General features: G+C 43.2%; 1 protein-coding gene across 1 annotated transcript in view; it reads right to left on the reverse strand.

The window, feature by feature from the left end:
* Positions 1-26,680, reverse strand: part of fbn2b (fibrillin 2b) — a 175,173-nt gene that overhangs the window by 88,992 nt on the left and 59,501 nt on the right. Inside the window, exons 8-12 of the mRNA XM_060941303.1 lie at positions 15,984-16,109; positions 7,820-7,945; positions 3,962-4,114; positions 2,130-2,300; positions 1,893-2,039 (exon numbers count right to left, since the gene is read on the reverse strand). Coding sequence (XP_060797286.1) covers positions 1,893-2,039; positions 2,130-2,300; positions 3,962-4,114; positions 7,820-7,945; positions 15,984-16,109 — 723 coding nt within the window. The remainder of the gene's footprint in view (positions 1-1,892; positions 2,040-2,129; positions 2,301-3,961; positions 4,115-7,819; positions 7,946-15,983; positions 16,110-26,680) is intronic.

The following is a 26,680-nucleotide window of genomic DNA, read 5'->3' on the forward strand; positions in this document are numbered from 1 at the left end:
GGTTCTCGCCATCTGGGAACATTTTGGCAGGGCAGAGGTGGACCTCTTTGCCTGCCGGGAGTCGACACACTGCCCTCTGTGGTTCAGCCTCCACGGCCCAGTCCCCTGGGCCAGGATGCGCTGGCGCATGCTTGGCCGAGGCAACTGCTGTATGCCTCCCCCCCTCTGCTGCTGATCATGCCAACCCTACACAGGGTTGCGATGGACCACCACGGGCTGCTGCTTGTCGCCCCCCCGGTGGCCGGGCAGAGTGTGGTTCCCAAGTTGCTGCAACTTCTGAACGGCGACCCCTGGTGCCTGCCAGTGAGGACTGACCTGCTATCACAGCTGGGAGGGCAGATCTGGCACCCGGATCCAGCCCGTCTGCAGCTCTGGGTATGGCCGCTGAAGGGCCGGACCCCCTGCGAGGTCCTTGTGAGCCGGCAGTGGTCAATACCATTGCAAGCTCTCGGGCACCCCCCACCAATGCCCTCTATGCCAACAGATGGAGGCTTTTCTCCAACTGGTGCTTAACTCGGGGGGAGGAGCCTACATGCTGCCCCCTGCCGACCATTTGACTGTTCCGCCAGTCTCTGCTTTTGATAAGGGTCTTACCCCTGCCACCATCAAGGTCTATGCAGCTGCCATCTCTGCTCAGCATGCCAGAGTTGGGGGAAGGACCGTGGGGTCCCACGCCTTGGTGGCACGTTTCTTGAAGGGTGCTCTCCGGTTGAGACCCCCCCGACGGAGCCGGGTACCCACATGGGACCTTCATTGGTGCTGCAGGCTCTCTGCGACGCACCGTTCTGAGCCCCTGCTCACGGCAGACATTTCATGGCTCTCCCTGAAGACTGCTTTTCTTCTGGCCATTACATCGACGAGGCGCGTCGAGGAACTACACGCACTGTCAGTCAGTGGGGAGTGCCTGCAGTGGCACTCCGGCGACAGTGGGGTCACCCTGTGGCCTAACCCCTCTTTCCTCCCAAAGACCCTCTCTGCTACCTTCGTCAACCAGCCCCTTAGCCTTGCGGCGTTCGAGGCGGGCCATGGTGAGAGGTCGGAACTTTTGTGCCCAGTTCGCGCCCTCAGGGTGTACGTGTCGCGTACAGAGGGCTTCCGTAGGAGTGACGCCCTGTTTCTGTGCCACACAGGACCGTCGAGGGGTCTGGCGCTCTCTAAGCAGAGGCTATCCAAGTGGATAGTCGAGGCCATATTACATGCCTACAGGCACAGTGGCTTCCCGATTCCTCCGGCTGCCAGGGCGCACTCTGCACGGGGCGTGGTAGCCTCATGGGCATCACTGAAGGGCGTGCCCCTTTCAGACATATGCAGCGCAGCCTCCTGGGCTTCCAGCTGCACCTTCACCAGGTTTTACCGTCTTAATGTCGTCCCACATAATCCTGTGGCGACGGCTGTCATTCCAGGCCCGTCGCAGCAGCACTGGGTACGGGTAGGCACTCCTCATGACCTGGTTGGTATTAGTCATCCATGTGCTGAAAGCACCGCCTCTGGCGGTCAGTAGAAACGAAATAGAACGAGGGTTATGTATATAACCGCAGTTCTATGAGTTTCGGATGACCGCCAGAGCTTGGCAGTCACTCGGAGTGTACACGAGAAGATTTGCCAAGAGGTCACTTCCTGGGTTTACCGGTCTTTTATGCCGGGGTCACGGGGTGACGTCACCCAGGTCACACGTGACTTTGTTGTTACTATTACTCGACCTGCACGTTCGTGTGATGGATATCCATGTGCTGAAAGCACCGCCTCTGGCGGTCATCCGAAACTCATAGAACCGCGGTTATATACATAACCCTCGTTTTCTTACACTGGTTCCAATTTTCAAACAGTAATGTGTAGAGTATGTCACAGTTCCACTATGAGTTGTTGTGTTTATATAACTATGCATGTGTTACCTGTGCACTGGCCAGGCCCCTCCTGACTGTAGCCCATGTTACACTCGCAGCGATAGCTGTTGGGGGTGGGGATGCAGCGGCCGTTCAGACACAGATTGGGGAAATGCTTGCACACATCAATGGTTGTGCTTACGTTCTGAGACAAGACTGGATACAAAACGACAGGACAGAGTGATCAATCTAAGACACTGTTTTTAACTACAAAAGCACAACACATAAGACTCAACGCAAAATTACCAATAATTGGACGTGTGTCAATCTTGGGCCAGTCTCCTCCATTGCCATTGCCATTTCCATTGCCGTACCCGTGCCCATTCTGTCCAGGATGCTTGTGACCATTAAACACGTTAATAGTCTCCCTACCGGTTGTGAAGGGAATTCCCTCGATGCACAGTCTCCGGTATTCATCTGAAAGTAAAGAAGACAACTTTTACACTGTGTAACATGTGTCGGCTTAACTTGCTACTACTGTAAGCAGCAGCAAAACACCCAGCACCAAAACAACGGTTCCAAAATGGTTTTGAGGGTCTGTGTTTATCCAAAAATATTTTCAACCTCATCTCAATTCACCAGAATCTGTAACATATGTGAATTTCCCTTTTACTGTCCTGAGAAAATAACTGAAAACTTTTGGTTATATTGCTCCAGTGTTGGAAATTTGGATTTCCAAAACACTCAAATGTAATGTTTGTAGTTTGGAATATGTATTATATAGATGCATATTTAAAACATATATTGACAATAACTGCCATTAGACTTGTGTTATAATTGTATTTCAAGCAAATGCATTAGGGGAAAAAAAAAACATGTTGAAATTCTTTTGTGTTGAAAGTCTATGGTAATCCTATACACCTATATAGTTGTTGTTTGTGATGTCCACCATTGTAATAAAATAAAACAATACAATCACAGACCCCTGGGGGTCCCCAAACCCCACTTTGAGAACCGCTGATTTACATTAACTAAATTAATGTCCCGGCGGCACGGTGGTGTAGTGGTTAGCGCTGTCGCCTCACAGCAAGAAAGTCTGGGTTCGAGCCCTGTGGCCGATGAAGGCCTTTCTGTGCAGAGTTTGCATGTTCTCCCCGTGTCCGCGTGGGTTTCCTCCGGGTGCTCCGGTTTCCCCCACAGTCCAAAGACATGCAGGTTAGGTTAACTGGTGACTCTAAATTGACCGTAGGTGTGAGTGTGAGTGTGAATGGTTGTCTGTGTCTACGTGTCGGCCCTGTGATGACCTGGCGACTTGTCCAGGGTGTACCCCGCCTTTCGCCCGCAGTCAGCTGGGATAGGCTCCAGCTTGCCTGCGACCCTGTAGGACAGGATAAAGCGGCTAGAGATAATGAGATGAGATGAGAAGTTAATGTCCCTAAATTTAAATTGCCCAAGGTCTTTGCAATATCTGTCTGAATGGCATTAACTATTAAGTTATTATTTAGAAACTGCAATGATGTATCTTAACCCAAATCCTCGTCTTCATCATCACACAATGGTTAGTGTAGTCTACTCAGCTTTAGTTAATTTAAAATTCCCTCCCTTTGGTTAAGCCAGGAAATGCACTCCTTTTACACATATAATTCAAAATCACTGACAATAGTTTGCATGTGAATAAGTCGAGAATGTCTATGAATAAGTCTACTAGCGTAAAAAAAACTGTTGGCCTTGACTGTTGAGGATGTGTGGTTCATGTTAGATGGAAAAACATGAAGGCCATGAACGGAGATGAACCAAAGGAAAAGAGGCCTATCGCAGGCTTTGGCAAACTCTCAGCCTGTACATTCCTGTGGCTCATACAATCTCACAAGCTCAGAGCCAAAGGGATGGCTCACACTTGGATGAGCAAGGGAAGTATTTAAAAAGCAGGGGATGTCTAAGGACGGTTTATGAATCTCTGGATTTGTCACTCTAATAAAGTGTCTGTCCAAAGCATTTACTATACACTGTCCACACTGATTTGGATCTGTCACTAATTCAGAATTTGTATGTGGGTTTGAATTCTGTTTTTTTTTTCTAAGAATGTGTCCTACTGTGAGTTTTTTGTGCATAACTCTACTTGTATCTTGTAAACTCACCGGAACCCTGGACTGGACACATCTCTGGGATGTGACCCATGGCCCAACAGCGACCTGTATCACAGCAGCACTGCATCTTGGTGTACTGGCCTGTCATTTCCATCGCACAGCGTCCGTTAGCCAAGGAGGCGAAGCACATACCCAATCTCTGATCTGAAAGAGAGATAAAAATGAAAACAGAGAATTAATTAAGGATGAAGGAATCATACACAAACTGGTCCGTACATTTCACGTAAAGAACTTTAAAAGGTACTGTGTGTAATGATAGGGTTACAAAGTTACCTTAGAAAACCTGTTATTTGCAATATTGTCACGCAGTATATTTGCATATAATTGCAATATAATGAACAAAGCTCCTTGAAACCCTCCAAATGCTGGTCAACTTTTTAGGTGTGCACAGCCACCTAGTTTACATTTATTTTAAGCAACTTTTACGGGCTAACTTGCCACTACAAGCAAATATTTTTGGCAAGGATTCCAAACTTGACCTGATGTCATCAAAGAGCTCAGCTAATAGGCCACAACTACGGAAAGAGATTGTATTATTTCACTGAGTGAACAAGAAAAAAAGAGAAAAAATGGAAGATAAACTCAAGCAGAAACGTGGAAGGAGAAGAAAGAAATACCAAGAGTAGAAACCAGACAAAAACATATGTCTGTAATATGGTTCATCCATTGCCAAACACACTCATTTTCACACATTTTTCTGAATATGATGAGTCACGTCCAGCTTTAGAATACTGAGCTCCTTGCCTTGAGGATGATCTCCAAGATTTCCAAGCATTGGCTTTCTCCAGTGAGTATTCACTGGAAGTCAGGTTCATATGTGCCCTTCTCATGGACTGCTTCCAGGGAGCCCCTTTATGGGGCGAGAGCTGGGGATGTCAAGAGGATATCGGAAAATTCAACGCAGATTTGAAAGCAACCCAAAAATGGCTCTGTGACTGCAAGTTTCCCCCGGTCAAGGTCAAAAATTGGGACTGGGGCTCAAAGAGTTTAAAAGGGCCTGTGTGTTTAGAGAGAGAAAGCACAAGCACACAAGAGGGGTGGCGCATGTCGATTAGCCAGTCTAATGAGACAGCGCTCTGAAATTAATCAGTTCCATGTGGAGCACTCATTACCAATTCCAGTCAACACAGGCAGCCATCTGTCTGCAGGCTAAACTGCTCATTTTAAACCCAACCAGCAAGCCCTCTGGGACACGGTGGGGCAGAAAGAAAGGAGACTGTAGCTCAGGGGCATGTGGGGTGGAGGCACAGGGATTTTCTGCAAAGGCTGTGACGGAGATGATAGCTGAAATTGGAACCAGACCTTTTTATTTCTATACGCACAATTGCAGCCTTTCTCTTTTTCCTTCCCCGTTTCATTCTTTTTCTCTTTTGGAGTGGGATTTCACAGTGTGACATGGAATTGGCATAATTAGTGTGGCATAACTTTTTCTCTTGACCACCCTCGCCCCTCCAACCCCCCCCAGCCAATTTTCTCCCAAGTTAGTAACAGGCAATTTCTACCCCCATTGCACAACTGCTTCCCATCTGGAAAAGTGAAACCTACCATGTGATTCTTGCAACATAATGAAGCTACCTCATCTTTTCAAACTGCTGGTCATGCAGAGTAGCAAAGCATATGGAACACTAACTGTCCTACATGAAATATCAGATATCCACGACTGCTTAACCTTGCTCTCATAGGGAGGAAAGGAATGCCACCAAAAGAGCAGGGCCAGGGTCTCTCTTATACCCCTTTTCCACCAAATCAGTTCCAGGGCTGGTTCGGGGCCAGTGCTGGTGCTGGTTCACAACTCGTTCAATTTGCGAGCCAGCTGAGAACCAGTTTGCTTTTCCATAGCTCGCGGTGCCACATCATTACGTCGCTGTATACGTCATTACGTCGCTGTATACGTCAGTTACGTCGCTACATTCGCTTAAACCTTGGCGCGAATATCGAAGCAAAAACAACACGGAAGAAGCAGCAGCAACAACAACAACAACAATAATAATAATGGATGACTTCGCATTTGTACAGCTGCTGCTTCTCGCCGCTTAAAAATGGCGATCTTTCGCGGTCTTGTTATTGTTGTTGGTCTTAACAACTCCGCCCCCCCGCTGATGTAAGCGGTTCTTTCCTCTGGCCCAGCAGGGAGTTGGTGCTAGCCTGGAACCGGTTTTTCTGGCCCCAGAGCCAGTTCTTTGTCAGTGGAAACAGAAAACCCGGTTCCAAACTAAGCACTGGCCCCGAACCAGCCCTGGAACTGCTTTGGTGGAAAAGGGGCATTAGACTCTGCTATCTTCCGGATATTAACTTGTGATCTTCTGATGACGGAGCAAATCCAACTGAAGTGGCACCACTCTCAATCATGGACTGGATCATGATGGCTTTGCTGTCTTTGCCCATGCAAAAACACCAACAAACTGCATAACTCTAACAAACCTCTCAACAATCTACAGCCATCCTAGTGGAGGTGATTTCTGGGGTATCCCATATGGAACACAGTTTATTCTTCAGGATTTGGGGAACAAATCTGGGTCAGGTCAGTTAGTCCCAAGGGTACTGTAAGTATCTCCACCAATAGACAGGTCACTTGTATAGTAGGAAACGACTATTCTGGAAAATATGACAGTTCATCACCTCTGGCTTCATAAATTTGCTCGAAGAGATTATTTGGTTCAAAGGTTAAGATGGTAGGATGGGAATGTGAGAAAATGGCTGTCTCCTAGAGAGGGAAAAACCTATAGGGAATGAATAAGGAATAGAAAAGGAGTTTGAGAATTTAACTTCAATAAAAATAAGAAAGGATAGAAATAAAGTCAGAGACGGAAGAAGTATTCAGAAAGTCAGTGAGTCAGAGAACAACCCCATGCCAGAGTCAACATCGAGCCTTAGTGTAAAGAGGAAATAGCAGTCTTGTGTCTCCCTGCTGAGCTCTGGACTTCTACTCCCCTGAGACTGAACTCTAGCAGTCCTACTTCCCAGTACTAACAAGGACTGTTTTCAGATTAATCCACAACTGCTGGCCTGAAACTTTCCCAAAATAAATTCAGTCGTTTGCTATCCACTTACTGTTCCCATATCAGTCCATTACCAGTCAGTCTGGAATGTCCACATCGTCTCTCTAAAGATATACAGTAGACAATAATTCTACTTCCATAACCCTGTTATCCTTCGTTTCGGCTTTGGGAATGGAACCAAAGCATTTTTTAACATCTGCTGCCAGAAACAGAATTTTACTGGCCCCTGTTCCGCATGACACATTTTGGGAATATTTATTATAATGTATTTACCTGAACAGGTCCATGTGATCCACACCACCTCACGTGACTTTCTGTGATTACCCAACTAAAAGAAGTCAATGATACAAGCCATAAAAAAAAGATTCCTCACAGATGGTAGATGACGAATGAGTACAGGCGAATACGACTTCTCCATTAAAATAATCACCCACTTCCTGTGTTCAGACAGACCGATCTTTGAGAAAGAGTTCAGAGGGTTTGCTCAGAAATGAAAGAACCTTCAGGAGATGCCCATATCCATTAACACCTGTTGGTACTTCGCAGCAGATGTGGAGTTGAGTCACACATACACACACTCCACGCGCCTGAGCTTGCAGAGGATGACCACAAGCCAAAAGGCCAAATGATTCATGCCGGCAAAGAAAGAGTGGTGCCAGATGTCAGACAAGTCTGTGTGTGTGTGTGTGTGTGAAAAGTGACATACATATTTGTGTTGGTAACATAGCCTCATAAGGTCAGGAAGAGAACATGTGTACCTTTTTGTGTGTCTTAACAACTCATTTGAACCATTTCTGACTGATGATGTAGCCAGAATTACAGGTCAGGCAGAGTGTGTGTGACGTCTTACCTATACATCTGGACCCATCTGCACTGGTGACGAAGCCACGAGGACAGGTGCAGACATAGCTGCCAGCAGTGTTGGTGCATTCTCCACCATCACAAACCCCAGGGATGGTGGAACATTCGTCCACATCTGGAAAAGTCAAGCAAAAAAAAAAAAAAAATAGTACAGCTAGTCATATGGAACCTTGGCAACGTGACCAGAGACACACCAGAGGCTTTTGTTGTTTGTTTGTTTGTTTGTTTGTTTGTTTGCTTGTTTAACTGTCCATTAGTGTCTTCAGAGATAAGAGATCATTCTGGGCCAAATATGGTTCAGGTATGTAAGCTTTAGTTATGACAGTGACAAAGTGTATTGTGGGCTCAACTGCAAGTGGCCACATTTAGAGTTTTAATGGCATTTGGGATCTAGGCCAAAAACTGCCCTTATACAGCTTGTTGTATGTAAAGTTTGTGCTCTACTTTCATTCTGTTTGGAAGATGGTCCAGATGTAAGCTCTGTTCTCATCAAGGTTAAGTTCTGGCAGATTTGTTAGATGACCAGGACTGGACTCAGGCTCCTCTGATCTCTATTTTCTACAATTCTCTGTAATACTCCCTGACACACCAATCTAACATTTCAAAATTCGTTCCAACCAAGGCTGAATGATGATGATCACCCCCATTGTTTCACACCTCCTGTGAAAAGTTTCATTTGAAACACTATAAAAACGACAACTGATGTCTGATTTGCATACACACTCTGCACCTTCTCATCAGGATATTACTCTCCACGCCAGAATAGGGCACTAGTCTGTATTTATAATCAAAACATAAAAATGGATGGTCCATTATCATGGAAAAATGTTTTGATTCACTACAGACACCAACATGCTCCAAACAGACACCAACATGGTATTGGACGGTACCCTGCAAAATACACAGGCAATGCTCAGCTACAGACTTTCGATGGGCCCTGGTGAATCTGGTGTATCCGGGCCCTAAATAAGAGTGATGGCTAAAGAAATAGAAGTGTACTCCAATAGGATGTCACCCTAATGCCTGTATACACAGCTGCCTCAGCTTGGTTGTAAAAAGAGAAAGGCTGCCGGCTCAGCTCGTCATTCAGATTTCAGTAGCACTAGTGGATGGTTCATGGAGGCTTTTCTACTCCGCTGAACCTCTGACATTCATTTCCAGAAAATTTATAATCCTCGTAGCTGTGAGTACATTAGCCGATGTAAACCAGGAGAGGGTTTAAGAGCTGTAGGTGTGGACATGGGTTTTCCCCACTCCAGCATGGCAGCACCTACAAGACCAGCATCAGCAGAAAAGAACTGCCACTTGGCACTACATTTTATGTGGATGGGAATGTGTGTGCGTGTGTTTTTGCATGACGGGAATCTAAAGCAGTAAACAGCACCAGATGGAAAAAATATATCCATAATGCCACACCTATTTTTATGCAGTTTGAGTAATGATTGATTCTGTCTTTCCACAGCATATATGTAGATGTCGCGGTATGATGAAAAGTATATGTGTGTGAGTAGCAAACTAAGGAACCATGGAGTCACTCCATTAGTGGTGGATTTAACAGGCATGATAAGAGTCCAGCTAAATAAATCAGACATCCTGTGAACTGGCCCAGACTTTACACTGGCCAGACGAGATGGTGTATGCTACGGGAAATGACTGCCACCTGAATAAATTGTGACTGCTGTGTGTACTTTGAGTATGTATGTCTACACATCTGATTAAAAAATTGCTTCTATTGCTGCTGTTGAATTCGTAAATCTGGCTAATCAGAAGGTGTTAATTAATTTTCTCTAACAGCAGCTCTGGCAATACAGCAGGCTGTAATGCGTTTGTATTAATTAGCTTGTTCTAATACGCCATTGTTTCTATCATAACAGTTCATTCACAGAGACTTGTAGGGCTGCTATACATAATCTAAGACTAATAATAAATCCATCCATCCATTATCCGTAACCGCTTATCCTGTGCAGGGTCATGGGCAAGCTGGTGCTTAACCCAGCTGACTATGGGTGAGAGGCGGGGTACACCCTGGACAAGTCACCAAATCATCGCAGGACTGACACAGTGAGACAAACAACCATTCACACTCACATTCACACCTACGGTCAATTTAGAGTCACCAGTTAACCTAACCTGCATGTCTTTGGACTGTAGAGGAAACCGGAGCACCCGGAGGAAACCCGCGCGGACATGGGGAGAACATGCAAACTCCACACAGAAAGGCCCCTGTCAGCCACTGGGCTCGAACCCGGAACCTTCTTGCTGTGAGGTGAAAGTGCTAACCACAAATGGTGGACTTTTATTTTACAGAAGGCGTCTCCAAAGTCAGCACTTTGTAACAGTCAGTAAGTTTTCCGCCATGTGAATGTCTTCAGGACAGAGCCATTTGTGATTTCTGGCTTCTCAGTAAAAAAGAAGCTGGGATTTCTCTGGGGGTTTTTTAAGTAATTTTTAATTATAACTTTATGTGGATAGGGTAGCACTGTGGTGTAGTGGTTAGCACTGTCATCTCACAACAAAAAGGTTCTGGGTTTGAAGCTTGCAGTTGACTGGGGTTTCTGTGTAGAGTTTGCATGTTCTCCCTTTACCCGGTTTCCTCTGGGTCCTCCGGTTTCCTCCCACAGTCCAAAGACATGCAAACATTAGGTCAACTGGCTCCTCTAAATTGCATATAGGTGTGAATGTGAGTGTGAATGGTTGTTTGTCCTGTGTCAGCCCTGCAATAGATTGGCGACCTGTCCAGGGTGTACCCTACCTCTTACCCAAAGTCAGCTGGGACTGGCTCCAGCTCAGCCATGACTTTGATGGATATGTATGTGGTATAGATAATGGATAGATGTGGATAGAAATCCCAATGTGTCATTTTGTAATAAATGTAAAATTGCAACTGCTGGCAAATTGTTGTAGTATAAGAGGAATAAAAAACTTCAGAATGTGCTCGTCTCGTCTCGTCTTCATCCGCTTTATCCGGGGCCGGGTCGCGGAGGCAGCAGTCTGAGCATGGAAGCCCAAACTTCCCTTTCCCCAGACACCTCGGCCAGCTCCTCGGGAAGAACACCGAGGCGTTCCCAGGCCAGCCGAGAGACATAGTCCCTCCAGCGTGTCCTGGGTCTTCCCCGGGGCCTTCAGAATGTGCTGTTATAGGAAAATAGTCCAAATAGGGTGGCATCAAACCATCCCATTGTGGCTTATTTTCCTAGACCTGGATGCCCAGAAGTGTTTTATTCCTAACACAGTATCCTTGTACACTGCCATTTGTGAGCTCCCTTTGTGGCCAGATGTAAACAGCTCTTTTTTCAAGCACTAATAGATGGCCCATTGCCAGCACCCTGTATTTACATGAGGAGAATGTGAGAGTGAACCAAGAGAGAAAAAAAAGCACTGGAGACCAATGCTGAAGAGAACAATATCTGTCTTTCACTCTATGCTGCATAGTTTAATTACAAATATCTCCATTTTTGATGTGGTGGGATGCAGTACACTCATTAGTGTCTGTAAAATATAGCTTTTTAGCTGCCACTGGCAGTAGAGCAAGACTTCCTTCCTATGAAATTGCCTATGTAAGCAGCGAATGGAGTATAAGGTAGAACCCGACGGCGCCTGAGGGTACACATCTCTGCAGTTCAGTGTAGTCTTGTAATTAGCTCAGCTGCTCCACGTAAGCAGCTCCTCTGTGAGACTAGCTGAGTTCTCACAACCTAAACATGGTTTTTCCAGCAAGGCACAGAAACCCAAAAGCCTTTTGGTCTCCCATCCAGACCCTCTTCCTACTTCTGTTTGGCTCCACTACATTTGGGTTAACATTCTAAAGTTGTCTAAATTACATTTCTGCATGGGCAGCACACACACACATACGTGCGTGTGCACGAATGTCTCTCACTCGCCCTCTTTCACTTTCTATGCCTTCCCCATGACCTTGATAAAACTGCCAATTCAAAATGGCTGAGTCAGACAATGAGTTGGATTCTTCTTGTGCCTCTCATCAGTCAGCAGCACAAAGAGTTTAATTTAATGACACTGAGAATACATGGATCTCTGAGTACGGTCTTGGTTTAGAAGGACATGGTTTTTACTTTACGAAGGAAAGTGAAGGTACAGTGGGTTTAGGTTATAAAACTATACTTGTATATGGAAATGTAATACAAATACATCTGTATTAGTATTACATTTCCATGTCTTTCCAGCTTACACATCTGGAAAGACACCATCAATGCTGAAAGGTATATCCAGGTTCTAGAGCAACATATGCTCCCATCCAGACGACGTCTCTTTCAGGGAAGACCTTGCATTTTCCAACATGACAATGCCAAACCACATACTGCATCAATTACAGCATCATGGCTGCGTAGAAGGGTCCGGGTACTGAACTGGCCAGCCTGCAGTCCAGATCTTTCACCCATTTTTTTTGACCTCCGCCAACTTTGTTGGAGGAGGTTATATGTTTTTGCCTCCAGTTGTTTGTTTGTTTGCTTGTTTGGTTTGGTTAATTGATTGGTTGGTTGGTTGCCTGTTCCCAACATAACTGAAAAAGTAGGGAAAGAATTTTGATATAATTTTGAGGTTATAATTTTGGTGTAATTTTGAGGAACAAAGGTTCAAAATTAAATGTTCAAGTATTATTATTATTTTCTCTCTCTGTATATATATATATATATATATATATATATATATATATATATATATATATATATATATGTCTGTTACAAATTAATTACAATCTAGCTATATACCATGTTAATCTTATTGAAAGAATGTGTATGTTTATTCTACTACACATGTTTATTAATTATATTTGCTAAAGCATCACCTTCCTATGTTTCAAAAAGTAATTCTACATTGTTAAAATTGAGAATATATATGTCCACAACACTTCTGTTACGTTCTGACTTTGGCATATAAATATGTTTTTATTACATCTCAGAAAATTAAAGTTATCTTTTAACATATCATTCATTAAAGATTACATGTTTTGTGACCTGATGGTAAAAAAAAAGAAATGGTTTTAGGTGAATTTTTAAAAATAAGTTCATGTCCCCATTTCAGTACCCATAAGCGTGGAATCACTCATATATATATATATATATATCCATTATCTGAAGCCGCTTATCCTGTTCTACAAGGGTCGCAGGCAAGCTGGAGCCTATCCTAGCTGACTATGGGCGAGAGGCGGGGTACACCCTGGACAAGTCGCCAGATTATCGCAGGGCTTATATACAACCCCTATTCCAAAAAAGTTGGGACAAAGTACAAAATTGTAAATAAAAACGGAATGCAATAATTTACAAATCTCAAAAAATGATATTGTATTCACAATAGAACATAGACAACATATCAAATGTCGAAAGTGAGACATTTTGAAATTTCATGCCAAATATTGGCTCATTTGAAATTTCATGACAGCAACACATCTCAAAAAAGTTGGGACAGGGGCAATAAGAGGCTGGAAAAGTTAAAGGTACAAAAAAGGAACAGCTGGAGGACCAAATTGCAACTCATTAGGTCAATTGGCAATAGGTCATTAACATGACTGGGTATAAAAAGAGCATCTTGGAGTGGCAGCGGCTCTCAGAAGTAAAGATGGGAAGAGGATCACCAATCCCCCTAATTCTGTGCCGACAAATAGTGGAGCAATATCAGAAAGGAGTTCGACAGTGTAAAATTGCAAAGAGTTTGAACATATCATCATCTACAGTACATAATATCATCAAAAGATTCAGAGAATCTGGAAGAATCTCTGTGCGTAAGGGTCAAGGCCGGAAAACCATACTGGGTGCCCGTGATCTTCGGGCCCTTAGACGGCACTGCATCACATACAGGCATGCTTCTGTATTGGGAATCACAAAATGGGCTCAGGAATATTTCCAGAGAACATTATCTGTGAACACAATTCACCGTGCCATCCACCGTTGCCAGCTAAAACTCTATAGTTCAAAGAAGAAGCTGTATCTAAACATGATCCAGAAGCGCAGACGTCTTCTCTGGGCCAAGGCTCATTTAAAATGGACTGTGGCAAAGTGGAAAACTGTTCTGTGGTCAGACGAATCAAAATTTGAAGGCCGTGTCATTCGGACTAAAGAGGAGAAGGACGACCCAAGTTGTTATCAGCGCTCAGTTCAGAAGCCTGCATCTCTGATGGTATGGGGTTGCATTAGTGCGTGTGGCATGGGCAGCTTACACATCTGGAAAGACACCATCAATGCTGAAAGGAATCTCCAGGTTCTAGAGCAACATATGCTCCCATCCAGACGACGTCTCTTTCAGGGAAGACCTTGCATTTTCCAACATGACAATGCCAAACCACATACTGCATCAATTACAGCATCATGGCTGCGTAGAAGAAGGGTCCAGGTACTGAACTGGCCAGCCTGCAGTCCAGATCTTTCACCCATAGAAAACATTTGGCACATCATAAAACGGAAGATACGACAAAAAAGACCTAAGACAGTTGAGCAACTAGAATCCTACATTAGACAAGAATGGGTTAACATTCCTATCCCTAAACTTGAGCAACTTGTCTCCTCAGTCCCCAGACGTTTACAGACTGTTGTAAAGAGAAAAGGGGATGTCTCACAGTGGGAAACATGGTCTTGTCCCAACTTTTTTGAGATGTGGTGTTGTCATGAAATTTAAAATCACCTAATTTTTCTCTTTAAATGATACATTTTCTCAGTTTAAACATTTGATATGTCATCTATGTTCTATTCTGAATAAAATATGGAATTTTGAAACTTCCACATCATTGCATTCCGTTTTTATTTACAATTTGTACTTTGTCCCAACTTTTTTGGAATCGGGATTGTATATATATACACACTCAATTGCCTGTTTGTTTTCACTTCTCATTGTTTAAATTCCACCCAATCAAGTCAATGCAAAGTAACCTGCCCCAGAGCAGAAATAGACACCGAGTGAATTAAAGCTCTAAAGCCTAAAACATGTTGGCTAACGAAAAGACAAACAAGCCTGAGAAACAGACCAGCATTTTACTAGCTATCTGATCATGATAACAAGTGCATTTCAACAGCATGGTGTGCTGTAAGCAAACAACTTGATTATTTCTGATTCTTAGAGCCATGCACCAAAGATAATTATAATCACTTTACTTTTCATCTTCTGTAACACCAAGACTTATCTTTTAGTGTAATCTCTAGTAATAGAAGGCAAATTATATGATAATTAGATTATGGGAGTAAAGCCATTTCTGCCATGGGCCATAAAACTTGAGAAGCTCCACCCATCCACCTCACCATAACGCTTCTCTTTCTGTGAACTCTCATTGCAAAATCTCATTGCTTAATCAGCTCTATGTAGGCCAATATCCCATGGATTTTTAAACTGGTCTTTAGAAGCATCAGACTCAACACTAAAAGTTCCACCATTTTTACAATTCTACAATTTTACTCGGATTAGATCTAGTAAAAAATAAATCCATGTATGTTTCAGGTCCAAAGCATGTGATAAATAAATAATACTATTATCTTATTGACATTCAACATGATCCACTGAGCCATCATTTTGCACAATACATCTTCCATCACATCCTGACTTTCTGGGATTTTCCTATTTGGTATGATGCAGCAAAGTTTTGGCAATGGACTGCAGATGTGAAAGGATCTGCCAACATTTTGTGGAAAAAGTTCCTGGTGTTATGTCTGAAAACTCTACATTGGTGGAGTGTTGATGCTGAGACCACAGTGGAAGTACAAGAGCACAATATAGTTAAATCTAGAAGCATTTGGAGGAATACATAAGGTTTATATGTAAAAACCTACAATAAATGAGTTCTTTTTTAGAAAGAGTTGCAAGCAGAACCTCGTTAAGAAGCTAAGAACTCTTACTTATCCAAAGAACTGCTCAGGAACACCCTTAAACAGTCTCTTGGAAGTGTTTTAATTAATAGAGAATGTTATCAGAACATTCACTAATGTATTTGACTGGTTCTAGAGGTTAAACCATAGTGTTACACAAATGACATTTCTGTAATGTTCTAGCAACGTTATCTGATTCATAATGCTTCCAATTCAATAAAACATAAAAGGTCTGAATTGACAACAAGTGACAGATTGGATATCCAATCAAAAGTTAAAACAGGAAAAGCAACTTTTTATAACTGAAAATTACCTCTAGTCGTTATCATTTATTTCTGAGTCATTTACCTTCACACTTCTGGTTGGTCTCACTCTGCCGATGGCCTGCAGGACATTTACACTCGTATGAACCCACGGTGTTAATACAGTTCCCTCCTGCACAGAGACCGGGGATGGCCTGGCATTCATCCACATCTAGAGGGACAGAATGAAAGAAAGAAGCTAAGCATGGAGCATATTCTTCACACGGATTTGGATAAAAGAAATTTAAATTATTAACAGCATCATGTGTTATGTGTAAAAGGTTGCGTTTTATTCATCGTGTGGCCTGAGTAACATTTAACAACCTGCCACTCAGCAAGTCTACGGCTGTGAATTTACTAACAGGCTCTAACTCACAGTTTAATTCTTTCCTTTAAACATTCTTAGCCAGATGTTAGCCAGTGAACCCGCTGTAGCCAAAACAAGATTTCCTTGCTTCAAACAAGAGGTGATGGCTTTTTTTTTTTAAAACAGACAACCCAAGAATGGACTGAGGAAAGAGCAAGCGAGGCTGGAAATCCTGGCACCAGTACAGTCTAATAAGAGTCGAGCACTTGTTCAAAAAGGAAACGCTCTCATTAGTGCGCCAGCACCTCTTTCCCCTCAGAATGAAACAGGCTACCCAGTGAAGCCAAGAGGTGACCTGATCCATGGGGAACGCTCCTTCACTCACACTGTTTCACTTCACTTTTTTTCTCTCTCTTACGTTTTTGGGTTTTTTTAGATGCTTGTTATCCATCCATCCATTATCTGTAGCCGCTTATCCTGTACAGGGTCGCAGGAGCCTATCCCAGGTGACTATGGGCGAGAGGCGGGGTACACCCTGGACAAGTCACCAGGTCGTCGCAGGGCTGACACATCAAGACAAACAAGCATTCACACTCACATTCACACCTACGGTCAATTTAGAGCCACCAATTACCTGTGGGGGAAACTGGAGCACTCGGAGGAAACCCACGCAGACACGGGGAGAACATACAAACTCCACACAGAAAGGCCCTCATCGGCCGCTGGGCTTGAACCCAGGAGCCTTCTTGCTGTGAGGCAACAGTGCTAACCACTACACCACCATGTCACCCTAGATCCTTGTTATCCATCCATCCATTATCCGTAACCGCTTATCCTGTTGTACAGGGTCGCAGGCAAGCTGGAGCCTATCCCAGCTGATTATGGGTGAGAGGCGGGGTACACCCTGGACAAGTCACCAGATCATCGCAGGGCTGACACATCGAGACAAACAAGCATTCACACTCACATTCACACCTACGGTCAATTTAGAGCCACCAATTAGCTGTGGGGGAAACCAGAGCACTCGGAGGAAACCCACGCAGACACGGGGAGAACATACAAACTCCACACAGAAAGGCCCTTGCCGGCTGCTGGGCTTGAACCCAGGAGCCTTCTTACTGTGAGGCAACAGTGCTAACCACTACACCACCATGCCGCCCTAGATCCTTGTTATCCATCCATCCATTATCTGTAGCCGCTTATCCTGTTGTACAGGGTCGCAGGCAAGCTGGAGCCTATCCCAGCTGACTACGGGCGAAAGGCGGGGTACACCCTGGACAAGTCGCCAGGTCATCACAGGGCTGACACAGAGACAAACAATCATTCACACTCACATTCACACCTACGGTCAATTTAGAGCCACCAATTAACCTAACCTGCATGTCTTTGGACTGTGGGGGAAACCGGAGCACCCGGAGGAAACCCACGCAGACACGGGGAGAACATGCAAACTCCGCACAGAAAGGCCCTCGTCGGCCGCTGGGCTTGAACCCAGGAGCCTTCTTGCTGTGAGGCGACAGCGCTAACCACTACACCACCTTGTTATGTTGACCTTAATTACACTGTTGCTGTTTTTTCCTCAGTTTCTTACTTTGTCCTCTGCAGTACACAATCAATACTTTCTGTAGCTCAACAGCCACTGTGGCTAATTATTTTCCAAATTGAGTAGCTCTTATACTAGCCAAAACATTTATAGTTGCAAATTCTGTTTTCACTTTATCCTCTCAACACTGATTGTCTTGACATAAGCTTGAGGTAGACTGTTAGAAAAAAAGACTTCCTCAAGGGTGCTTTGGCTCGTTTGTCAAAAGATTACTGGTAATAGAGTTCCACTCAGAACTATCTCTGATATGTAATCATTTCCATTTCTAGCTACTCTCTATCAAGAATCTGAAAGTGTTCTCTTAAAAAGAAAAATCAAAGAACTTTTTAAGGGTTCTTTAACATATTCAGCATTTTGTCTATGTGAGTAGAATCCTCATTTGTTTTCCAGCTTGATGTTATTCTTTAGGCAGGTGAGAACACAGCAATCACACTTAGCTGCATATTAAAACATATACCCCCTTTCCACCAACGCAAACTAGGTGCTAGAGCTGGGCTGGTGCTAGTGCCAGTTTGGAGCTGGTTCAACTTGAGAACCTTCTAAAAACCAGCATGCTTTTCTACAGGCTAGAGAGCCACCATAGAGCCGCTGAACGTCACTGAATACTTTTGTATATGTCTCTGTTTTCCCAGCAACGCTAGCGCTAACCACAACAATGGCAGACTACTGGATATGCAGTCTAGACACGACACTAGCTCTGATTTTTTGGGACCTGGGTGTTCGCCTCCATAAAAAACAAGAGTGCTCTGAGAGCACAATACCCCCCGCTGGCAACTATATCTATACTAAAAGTGCTTAATACACCCTCGTGAAATTGTCAAAGCACAAGTTTGGTAATCAAGGGCCATAACTCTGGTATAATGAGACTGAACTCAATGAAATTGCAATATGTGTATTACCAGCATATAACAAAGAATCCTGTCAAGTTTCGTGAAATTCCTCCAAAAATTTTGAGAGGAGTTGATTTCAGAAGGTGAATACCCTTCCTGGGACGGATGGACAGACGGACGGACATCGCCACGACATAATCCCCCTTCGGGCCTTTCGGCCAGCGGGGGATAACAACACAGATACCCTGTACAAAAAAGGCCAGAGGTGTCTCCATATGCTGAGCAGACTGAGTCCTTTCGAGTGTGCAGGACTCTCAGGCAACATATCATAATCATGCAGTTATCATTTTGTCATATCTTTTATCATTTATCTATCATATTTAGCTTATGTTTCACCTCTGTGCAATAAGTTTGGATAACGGTTTTATTGCAGTCATTCAATTTCTCCTGTGCAATATTTATTTTAGTATTTATCATTCAATTTTGTACACTATTTTAGCGTGTATATTTTGTATATTGTGTATATTTTTAATTGTTATTATTTGGGTGGATATAGTGTTTCCACTGTATAAGAAAAATAAGAGAGTAAGTGATAGAAATCCCGAAGTATACCTATGATACCACAGTTACCAAGTCAGTGGATATGGTGGTCCCACTTTACTTGGAGTTGCTATAACATGTGAATAACATTTCTCCTACAGAAAAAATTAAGTTTATCTTATCTTACAAAACATTTTTAAATGGTTATTTTATATAATTATCAAATAATTGATGAATTATTAATGTTCTTGGTGCTCGGGTAATTTTTGCAATTTCTATGCACACTTGGCAAAGGTTTCTTTACCTTTTTTTCTGTCGTCATATTTCTGATCATCGAATAAGAGTTTTACGAGTACATTTTCAGCCTCATCCCTTCCCACACACGCCTGTTCTTTTGTTTACTCTTCCTTTTAATCACGTGCACTGTGAAACCAAACCAAATACAGTGGTGCTTGAAAGTTTGTGAACCCATTAGTATTTTCTATATTTCTGCATAAATATGACCTAAAATATTATCAGATTTTCACACAAGTCCTAAAAGTAGATAAAGAGAACCCAGTTAAACAAATGAGACAAAAATATTATACTTGGTCATTTATTTATTGAGGAAAATGATCCAATATTACATATCTGTGAGTGGCAAAAGTATGTGAACCTTTGCTTTCAGTATCTGGTGTGACCCCCTTGTGCAGCAAAAGTTTTCGGTAACTGTTGATCAGTCCTGCACACCGGCTTGGAGGAATTTTAGCCCATTCCTCCGTACAGAACAGCTTCAACTCTGGGATGTTGGTGGGTTTCCTCACATGAACTGCTCGCTTCAGGTCCTTCCACAACATTTCGATTGGATTAAGGTCAGGACTTTGACTTGGCCATTCCAAAACATTCACTTTATTCTTCTTTAACCATTCTTTGGTAGAACGACTTATGTGCTTAGGGTCGTTGTCTTGCTGTATGACCCACCTTCTCCTGAGATTCAATTCATGGACAGATGTCCTGAAATTTTCCTTTAGAATTCACTGGTATAATTCAGAATTCATTGTTCCATCAATGATAGCAAGCCATTCTGGCCCAGATGCAGCAAAACAGGCCCAAACCATGATACTACCACCACCATGTTTCACAGATGGGATAAGGTTCTTATGCTGGAATGCAGTGTTTTCCTTTCTCCAAACATAACGCTTCTCATTTAAACCAAAAAGTTCTATTTTGGTCTCATCCGTCCACAAAACATTTTTCCAATAGCCTTCTGGCTTGTCCACATGATCTTTAGCAAACTGCAGACGAGCAGCAATGTTGTTTTTGGAGAGCAGTGGCTTTCTCCTTGCAACCCTGCCATGCACACCAGTGTTGTTCAGTGTTCTCCTGATGGTGGACTCATGAACATTAACATTAGCCAATGTGAGAGAGGCCTTCAGTTGCTTAGAAGTTACCCTGGGGTCCTTTGTGACCGGGCCGACTATAACACGCCTTGCTCTTGGAGTGATCTTTGTTGGTCGACCACTCCTGGGGAGGGTAACAATGGTCTTGAATTTCCTCCATTTGTACACAATCTGCCTGACTGTGGATTGGTGGAGTCCAAACTCTTTAGAGATGGTTTTGTAACCTTTTCCAGCCTGATGAGCATCAACAACGCTTTTTCTGAGGTCCTCAGAAATCTCCTTTGTTCGTGCCATGATACACTTCCACAAACATGTGTTGTGAAGATCAGACTTTGATAGATCCCTGTTCTTTAAATAAAACAGGGTGCCCACTCACACCTGATTGTCATCCCACTGATTGAAAACACCTGACTCTAATTTCACCTTCAAGTTAACTGCTAATCCTCGAGGTTCACATACTTTTGCCACTCACAGATATGTAATATTGGATCATTTTCCTCAATAAATAAATGACCAAGTACAATATTTTTGTCTCATTTGTTTAACTGGGTTCTCTTTATCTACTTTTAGGACTTGTGTGAAAATCTGATGATGTTTTCGGTCATATTTATGCAGAAATGTAGAAAATTCTAAAGGGTTCACAAACTTTCAAGCACCACTGTAGCAAATGAAGCAAAAGGATCAAGTCTTCTGTGATGTGAACACTGCAAACAGGCTAACAGGTGAGAAATGACTGTAAAATGCTTGCTTTAAGAGTAACTCTCGTCACTCCCCAGTTTTTCTTCATGCAATGATTCATTCTTGGGTTCTGTCAGTTGGCCTATTTTAGTTGCAAATAAATATATATTTAAATACCTGGCAATGAGAGCTGATGAAACTGATGAAAGGACATTTTAGCTGATGAAGAAAAAAGAAACACTCTTTCTGATAAGCTGTCCAGGTGGTAACTTGGGTAAATTACTAAAGTTAGTGGCAGATTTTACTTTGTACGTGACTGCCACAGCAAAGACAAAGTGAGCAAAATGTAATTATCTGTCTCTCTCTGTCTCCTCATTTTCTCTAGTTATGCTCACATGGCTTTACTTCTGAAAAGAACTACAGTCTGGCTTCAATCAAATGCATCATTCATCTGTCTTCTAACACAGAGCCAAAATAGCCCTTGTCATTAAAGAATACCCCATGCCCATCACCAAGCGCCTGGGCAAAGTCTGATGCTCTGAGTAAGATCCTCCTCAGCTCTTGTGTGTGCGTTTGTGTGTGAGTGAGTGCTTTGTATTCAAGCCAGGCTTAAGAGCTGTCTCCAAGTTCTGATACTTAGGCGTTGGGGTATTTGAGTTAAAAAGAAGCCAGTGGAATTTCACTGACTTTAAAGTTGTTTTTTTTCTCCAAGTCATTGAGCAGAGACCTCACGGAGTCTTCAAACATTTTTATTAAGTCTGCACGGCAGTTGGGAGACTGGTAAAGACCAGCCAAAACGGTGATGTGGAAAACGCTCAGAGGCAAGGTGGGGCTCTGTCTGAGCTAAAGGAATGGGCAGATTATCTTTTTGTTTGATCAAACCCCTCAAATTTGCAAGCATAGCCCTTTCATTTTCATTGTGTCATTTCTGTTGGGGCACATGGCCTAAGGACAACATTCCAACATTGTCCACTTTTAAAGATGGATCACTATCAGGGAATTGCAAAACGCATAGCCTCCGGGTCCTCGTGGAGATCATCCTGAGACAACCATCTGATGGAGGAACCAGCTTCAGTCTGGACCTGGTCAGGCTTTGTGACAGAAGTATCATAATGCATCATTACACAGCCTGACTGGTAATTAGTTCTGTCTCATTCAGACACTTTGGCGAGACTATCCTGTTCCAATGCTGCACTTGTAAGCTTCATGGCATGTCCTATTCCTCATTCTGTGATTCAAATGTCAATGCAGACTCAACTGTAATCAAAAGTGGCCCCTTATGCAAAAACGTACAAGATACTGGCAAGAAGGGATTATAGTAGACACGCAGTATTCCAAGTGCCCTGTTTTACCCCTTTGCACCGTTAAAGACTTGAGGCCGAGTGCACTACAGCTCTGTTAACCTGGAGGATGTGTCATTGAGATGTTTGAGATGGTGCTAAGAAGAAAAAAAAAAGTTATTTGCTCTGGAATGTCTATGGAGTTGAGGTGAAGCTCAGTTCATATTTTTCCTTCTGTGCCTCAATCTCTGTCTCTGACTTTTAGATTTTTCAGCTTTAAGGCTGGGTAGCATATGACTTATCACTGACTGCTTCGAAGAATGCAGCGGTCACATACATTGCATAATCACACTCATGAGAACACACTCGTGGTGATACAGCTATTGTCAGACCACAAAAAATGGTCTGTTGTTGTAATAATTTCTGTCAGCTGAAGCAGGAGGCGATAGACTCCAAATAAGGCTTTAGGTCTCTTGAGTGAATAAATTTAATTCAGCTCAGTATTTGGCTGCACAGATCACAATTGTATGTCACATTCAACTGATATTGTGAAAACAAATGACTTAAATAACAGCTGACTGAATTCCACTGCATTTCAGCAGCTAGTTTCATATTTTAAACCACTAACCAGGGCTGAGTCATCTGGAGTACTGTTTTTGGCTTCTTCAATGATAACTAAAGTTGGCTAGAATGTTAATATTGTAGGTTTTTTTTTTTACTGACTGTCATTTACTGGTTTCCAAAAAGATAAGACTGCAGACAGAGGCACTTTCATTTGACTACACTGGCAAAAGTGAAGAGTACTAGACCTATGACAGCCATGACTGCGTACTGTAGTGTGCATCTACTGTACTTGGTTTTAAAACCAGGAGATAGTGAATTCAAACCCTGATGATACCACAGCCATCTGTGGCTCAGAGCCAAGGGAGCAAAACTGGTCATGCTCCCTGGGTAGGAGGGATGGGGTTATTCTCTCCCCTGTCAATCACTGCAATGCCAGCCAGCCATGGTCATCTATGAGCTCATTTATATGAAAGAAGGAGGATAATGCTTTTCTCTGAGTTTGTTACATACAATGTCCCGTGACACAGCATGAGCAACGGGTCAAAAAGACGTAGTACAGAAAAGCTTCACGTCTCAGAGGAAGCACATATTAGTAGCTATAGCTGTCGTGTCATGGGGAAAGCTGGCTGGTGGTTAGGAATTGGCAGATTTAATGTACATTGTGAAAAAAGGCCTATTTTTGTTTGGTTAAATCTTCTTCTTCTTTTGGCTGCTCCCGTTAGGGGTCGCCACAGTGGATCTGTTCCACATTTGGTGATTTGGCATAGTTTTTATACCGGCTGCCCTTCCTGATGCGACCCTCCCCAATCTATCCGGGCTTGGAACCAGCACTAAGTATGCACTGACTTGTGGCACCCCAGTAGCTAGGTAAATCTCATCTCATTATCTCTAGCCGCTTTATCCTGTTCTACAGAGTCGCAGGCAAGCTGGAGCCTATCCCAGCTGACTACGGGCAAAAGGCGGGGTACACCCTGGACAAGTCGCCAGGTCATCACAGGGCTGACACATAGACATGGACAACCATTCACACTCACATTCACACCTACGGTCAATTTAGAGTCACCAGTTAACCTAACCTGCATGTCTTTGGACTGTGGGGGAAACCGGAGCACCCGGAGGAAACCCACACGGACACGGGGAGAACATGCAAACTCCACACAGAAAGGCCCTCGCCAGCCACGGGGCTCGAACCCGGACCTTCTTGCTGTGAGGCGACAGCGCTAACCACTACACCACCATGCCGCTAGCTGGGTAAATAATTAAATAATCTGGTTTGGTTTGGTTAAATAATTGTCATAAATGCACTTTTTGAGAAAAGGTACTAAATTGGAACCTCCAGGCCAGGGGTTATTAACTGGTGACCACAGCAAAACATTTCAGAAAATACTGTAGCAAAACTGATTAATGTATGAAAAAAACTGATCATAGTTCAGCAACTCCGGATTTCTAAACACGTACCAACTCAACTTCTGTAGCAGATCCTGTAGCATGTCATGGCCTGTTGTGGCATGTTTAAGCCAAAGCATGCATTTTATGTAAATTATTTCACTGAGGGCAACTCATTTTCACAGATGTTGATTTACTCTCTCTTGTCTTATTAATAAAGTCACAAAAGTATTAAAAATAACACTTAAAGAAGCTGACACTTTAAAAAACACTGAGGAAAAACAGGTTGTTTAAAGATCATTGGATAGAAAAGTGAGATTATTCTCCACTTCAATAGTCCATTGCACTCATCAAATACAGTAAGGTGCAACTTTGAAACAAAACATATCTACTTCAAACTTACGTCTTATTTATAGTCATGAACTAATCATAAATTGTTAAGCGATAAAATATCACTGTTAGCAACATGTTAGTTTTTGATCCAGACCTTTATATGCAAGTAATTTTATATAGCTTATATTTCACAAAGTTGAGTTGAATACCTCTGCTCGAGGGCACATCATTTGTGCATATATAACTTGGGCATATGTCGTTCATCCAGGAAACTGTTACGAGGCCGTGGTACTGTTAAAACCTTCTTATGTGCATAATTTTTGTTCCTGGTTAGTAAGTGTTATTTTCTAATTGCTTATGGCTCAAAAGTACAGAAAATGGCTATTAATCCACTCAAACTTTGCTTCTGTGACCAGAACAGTGTTGGGGTTTTTTTTGTGGTACATATTTTCATTGAGAAAAGAGGTGAATTTAGTGAATTTAATTAATGTATTCAGGCCAGTCTGTTTGAGGCAATTGAAATCTCCTGTAACCTGAACCAGTGGTGCCTCTTCACTTACAGATCATTCAGGAGCCTCAAAGCCATGCTGCTCCATAATGGGAACAAGTACCTGCCTCTTCCCCTGGCTCACTCATACCCCTTTTCCACCAAATCAGTTCCAGGGCTGTTTCGGGGCCAGTGCTGGTGCTGGTTCACAACTTGTTCAACTTGCGAGCCAGCTGAGAACCAGTTTGCTTTTCCATAGCTCGCGGTGCTAAGGGAAGCCACGTCATTACGTCACTGCATACGTCAGTTACGTCATTGTATACGTCAGTTACGTCGCTACGTTTGCATAAACCTTGGCGCGAATATCGAAGCAAAAACAACATGGAAGAAGCAGCAGCAGCAACAACAACAATAATAATAATAATGGATGACTTTGCGTTTGTACAGCTGCTGCTTCTCGTCGGTTAAAAATGGCGATCTTTCGCGGTCTTGTTATTGTTGTTGGTCTTAACAACTCCACCCCCCCGCTGATGTAAGCGGTTCTTTCCTCTGGCCCAGCAGAGAGTTGGTGTTAGCCTGGAACCGGTTTTTCTGGCCCCAGAGCCAGTTCTTTGTCAGTGGAAACAGAAAACCCGGCTCCAAACTAAGCACTGGCCCCGAACCAGCCCTGGAACTCACTGTAAAAAAAAATAGTTGAGAATACTTGAAATTTCAAGGCAACCGTCTGCATTTAGAATTTTATGTTTTGCCAACGATGTGCCCATGATAATCCAAACTATGATAAAACTGTTATCTTTATTAAGAATTCTTAATTAAGTCAATTTTCAATTCCTCATTCTGCCAACATAGATTTCTCTTTTTGCTGAACAGTGGCATTCACAGTAGTGCAAAAAGGCAATCACAATTTTTTTTTTTAGATTTTTTTGGGGCTTTTTTCACCTCTATTTGGATAGGACAGCAAATGAGCGGGAAAGAGAGAGGGGGATCGGGAAATGACCTCGGGTCGGAACCAAACCCGGGTCCCCGGATTTATGGTATGGCGCCTTATCCACCTGAGCCACGACGCCTCCAAGGTTATCACAATTTATCATTAAACTATACATGCCTTTTTTCATTGTTCTACACAATTACAAAAATTTTTAAAACCCACATTGTGGGTGTGGCTCAGGTGGATAAGGCGCCATACCATAACTCTGGGGACCCAGGTTTGATTCCGACCCAAGGTCATTTCCCGATCCCTCCCCATCCCACTCATTTCCTGTCTCTACACTGTCCTATCCAAATAAAGGTGAAAAAAGCCCCCCCAAAAAGTCTGATAACCTCAATTGCCTTTTTGTACTACTGTGAATGCCACTG

Source organism: Neoarius graeffei, chromosome 15 (genome assembly GCF_027579695.1).
Source record: "Neoarius graeffei isolate fNeoGra1 chromosome 15, fNeoGra1.pri, whole genome shotgun sequence".
Classification (NCBI taxonomy): Eukaryota; Metazoa; Chordata; class Actinopteri; order Siluriformes; family Ariidae; genus Neoarius; species Neoarius graeffei.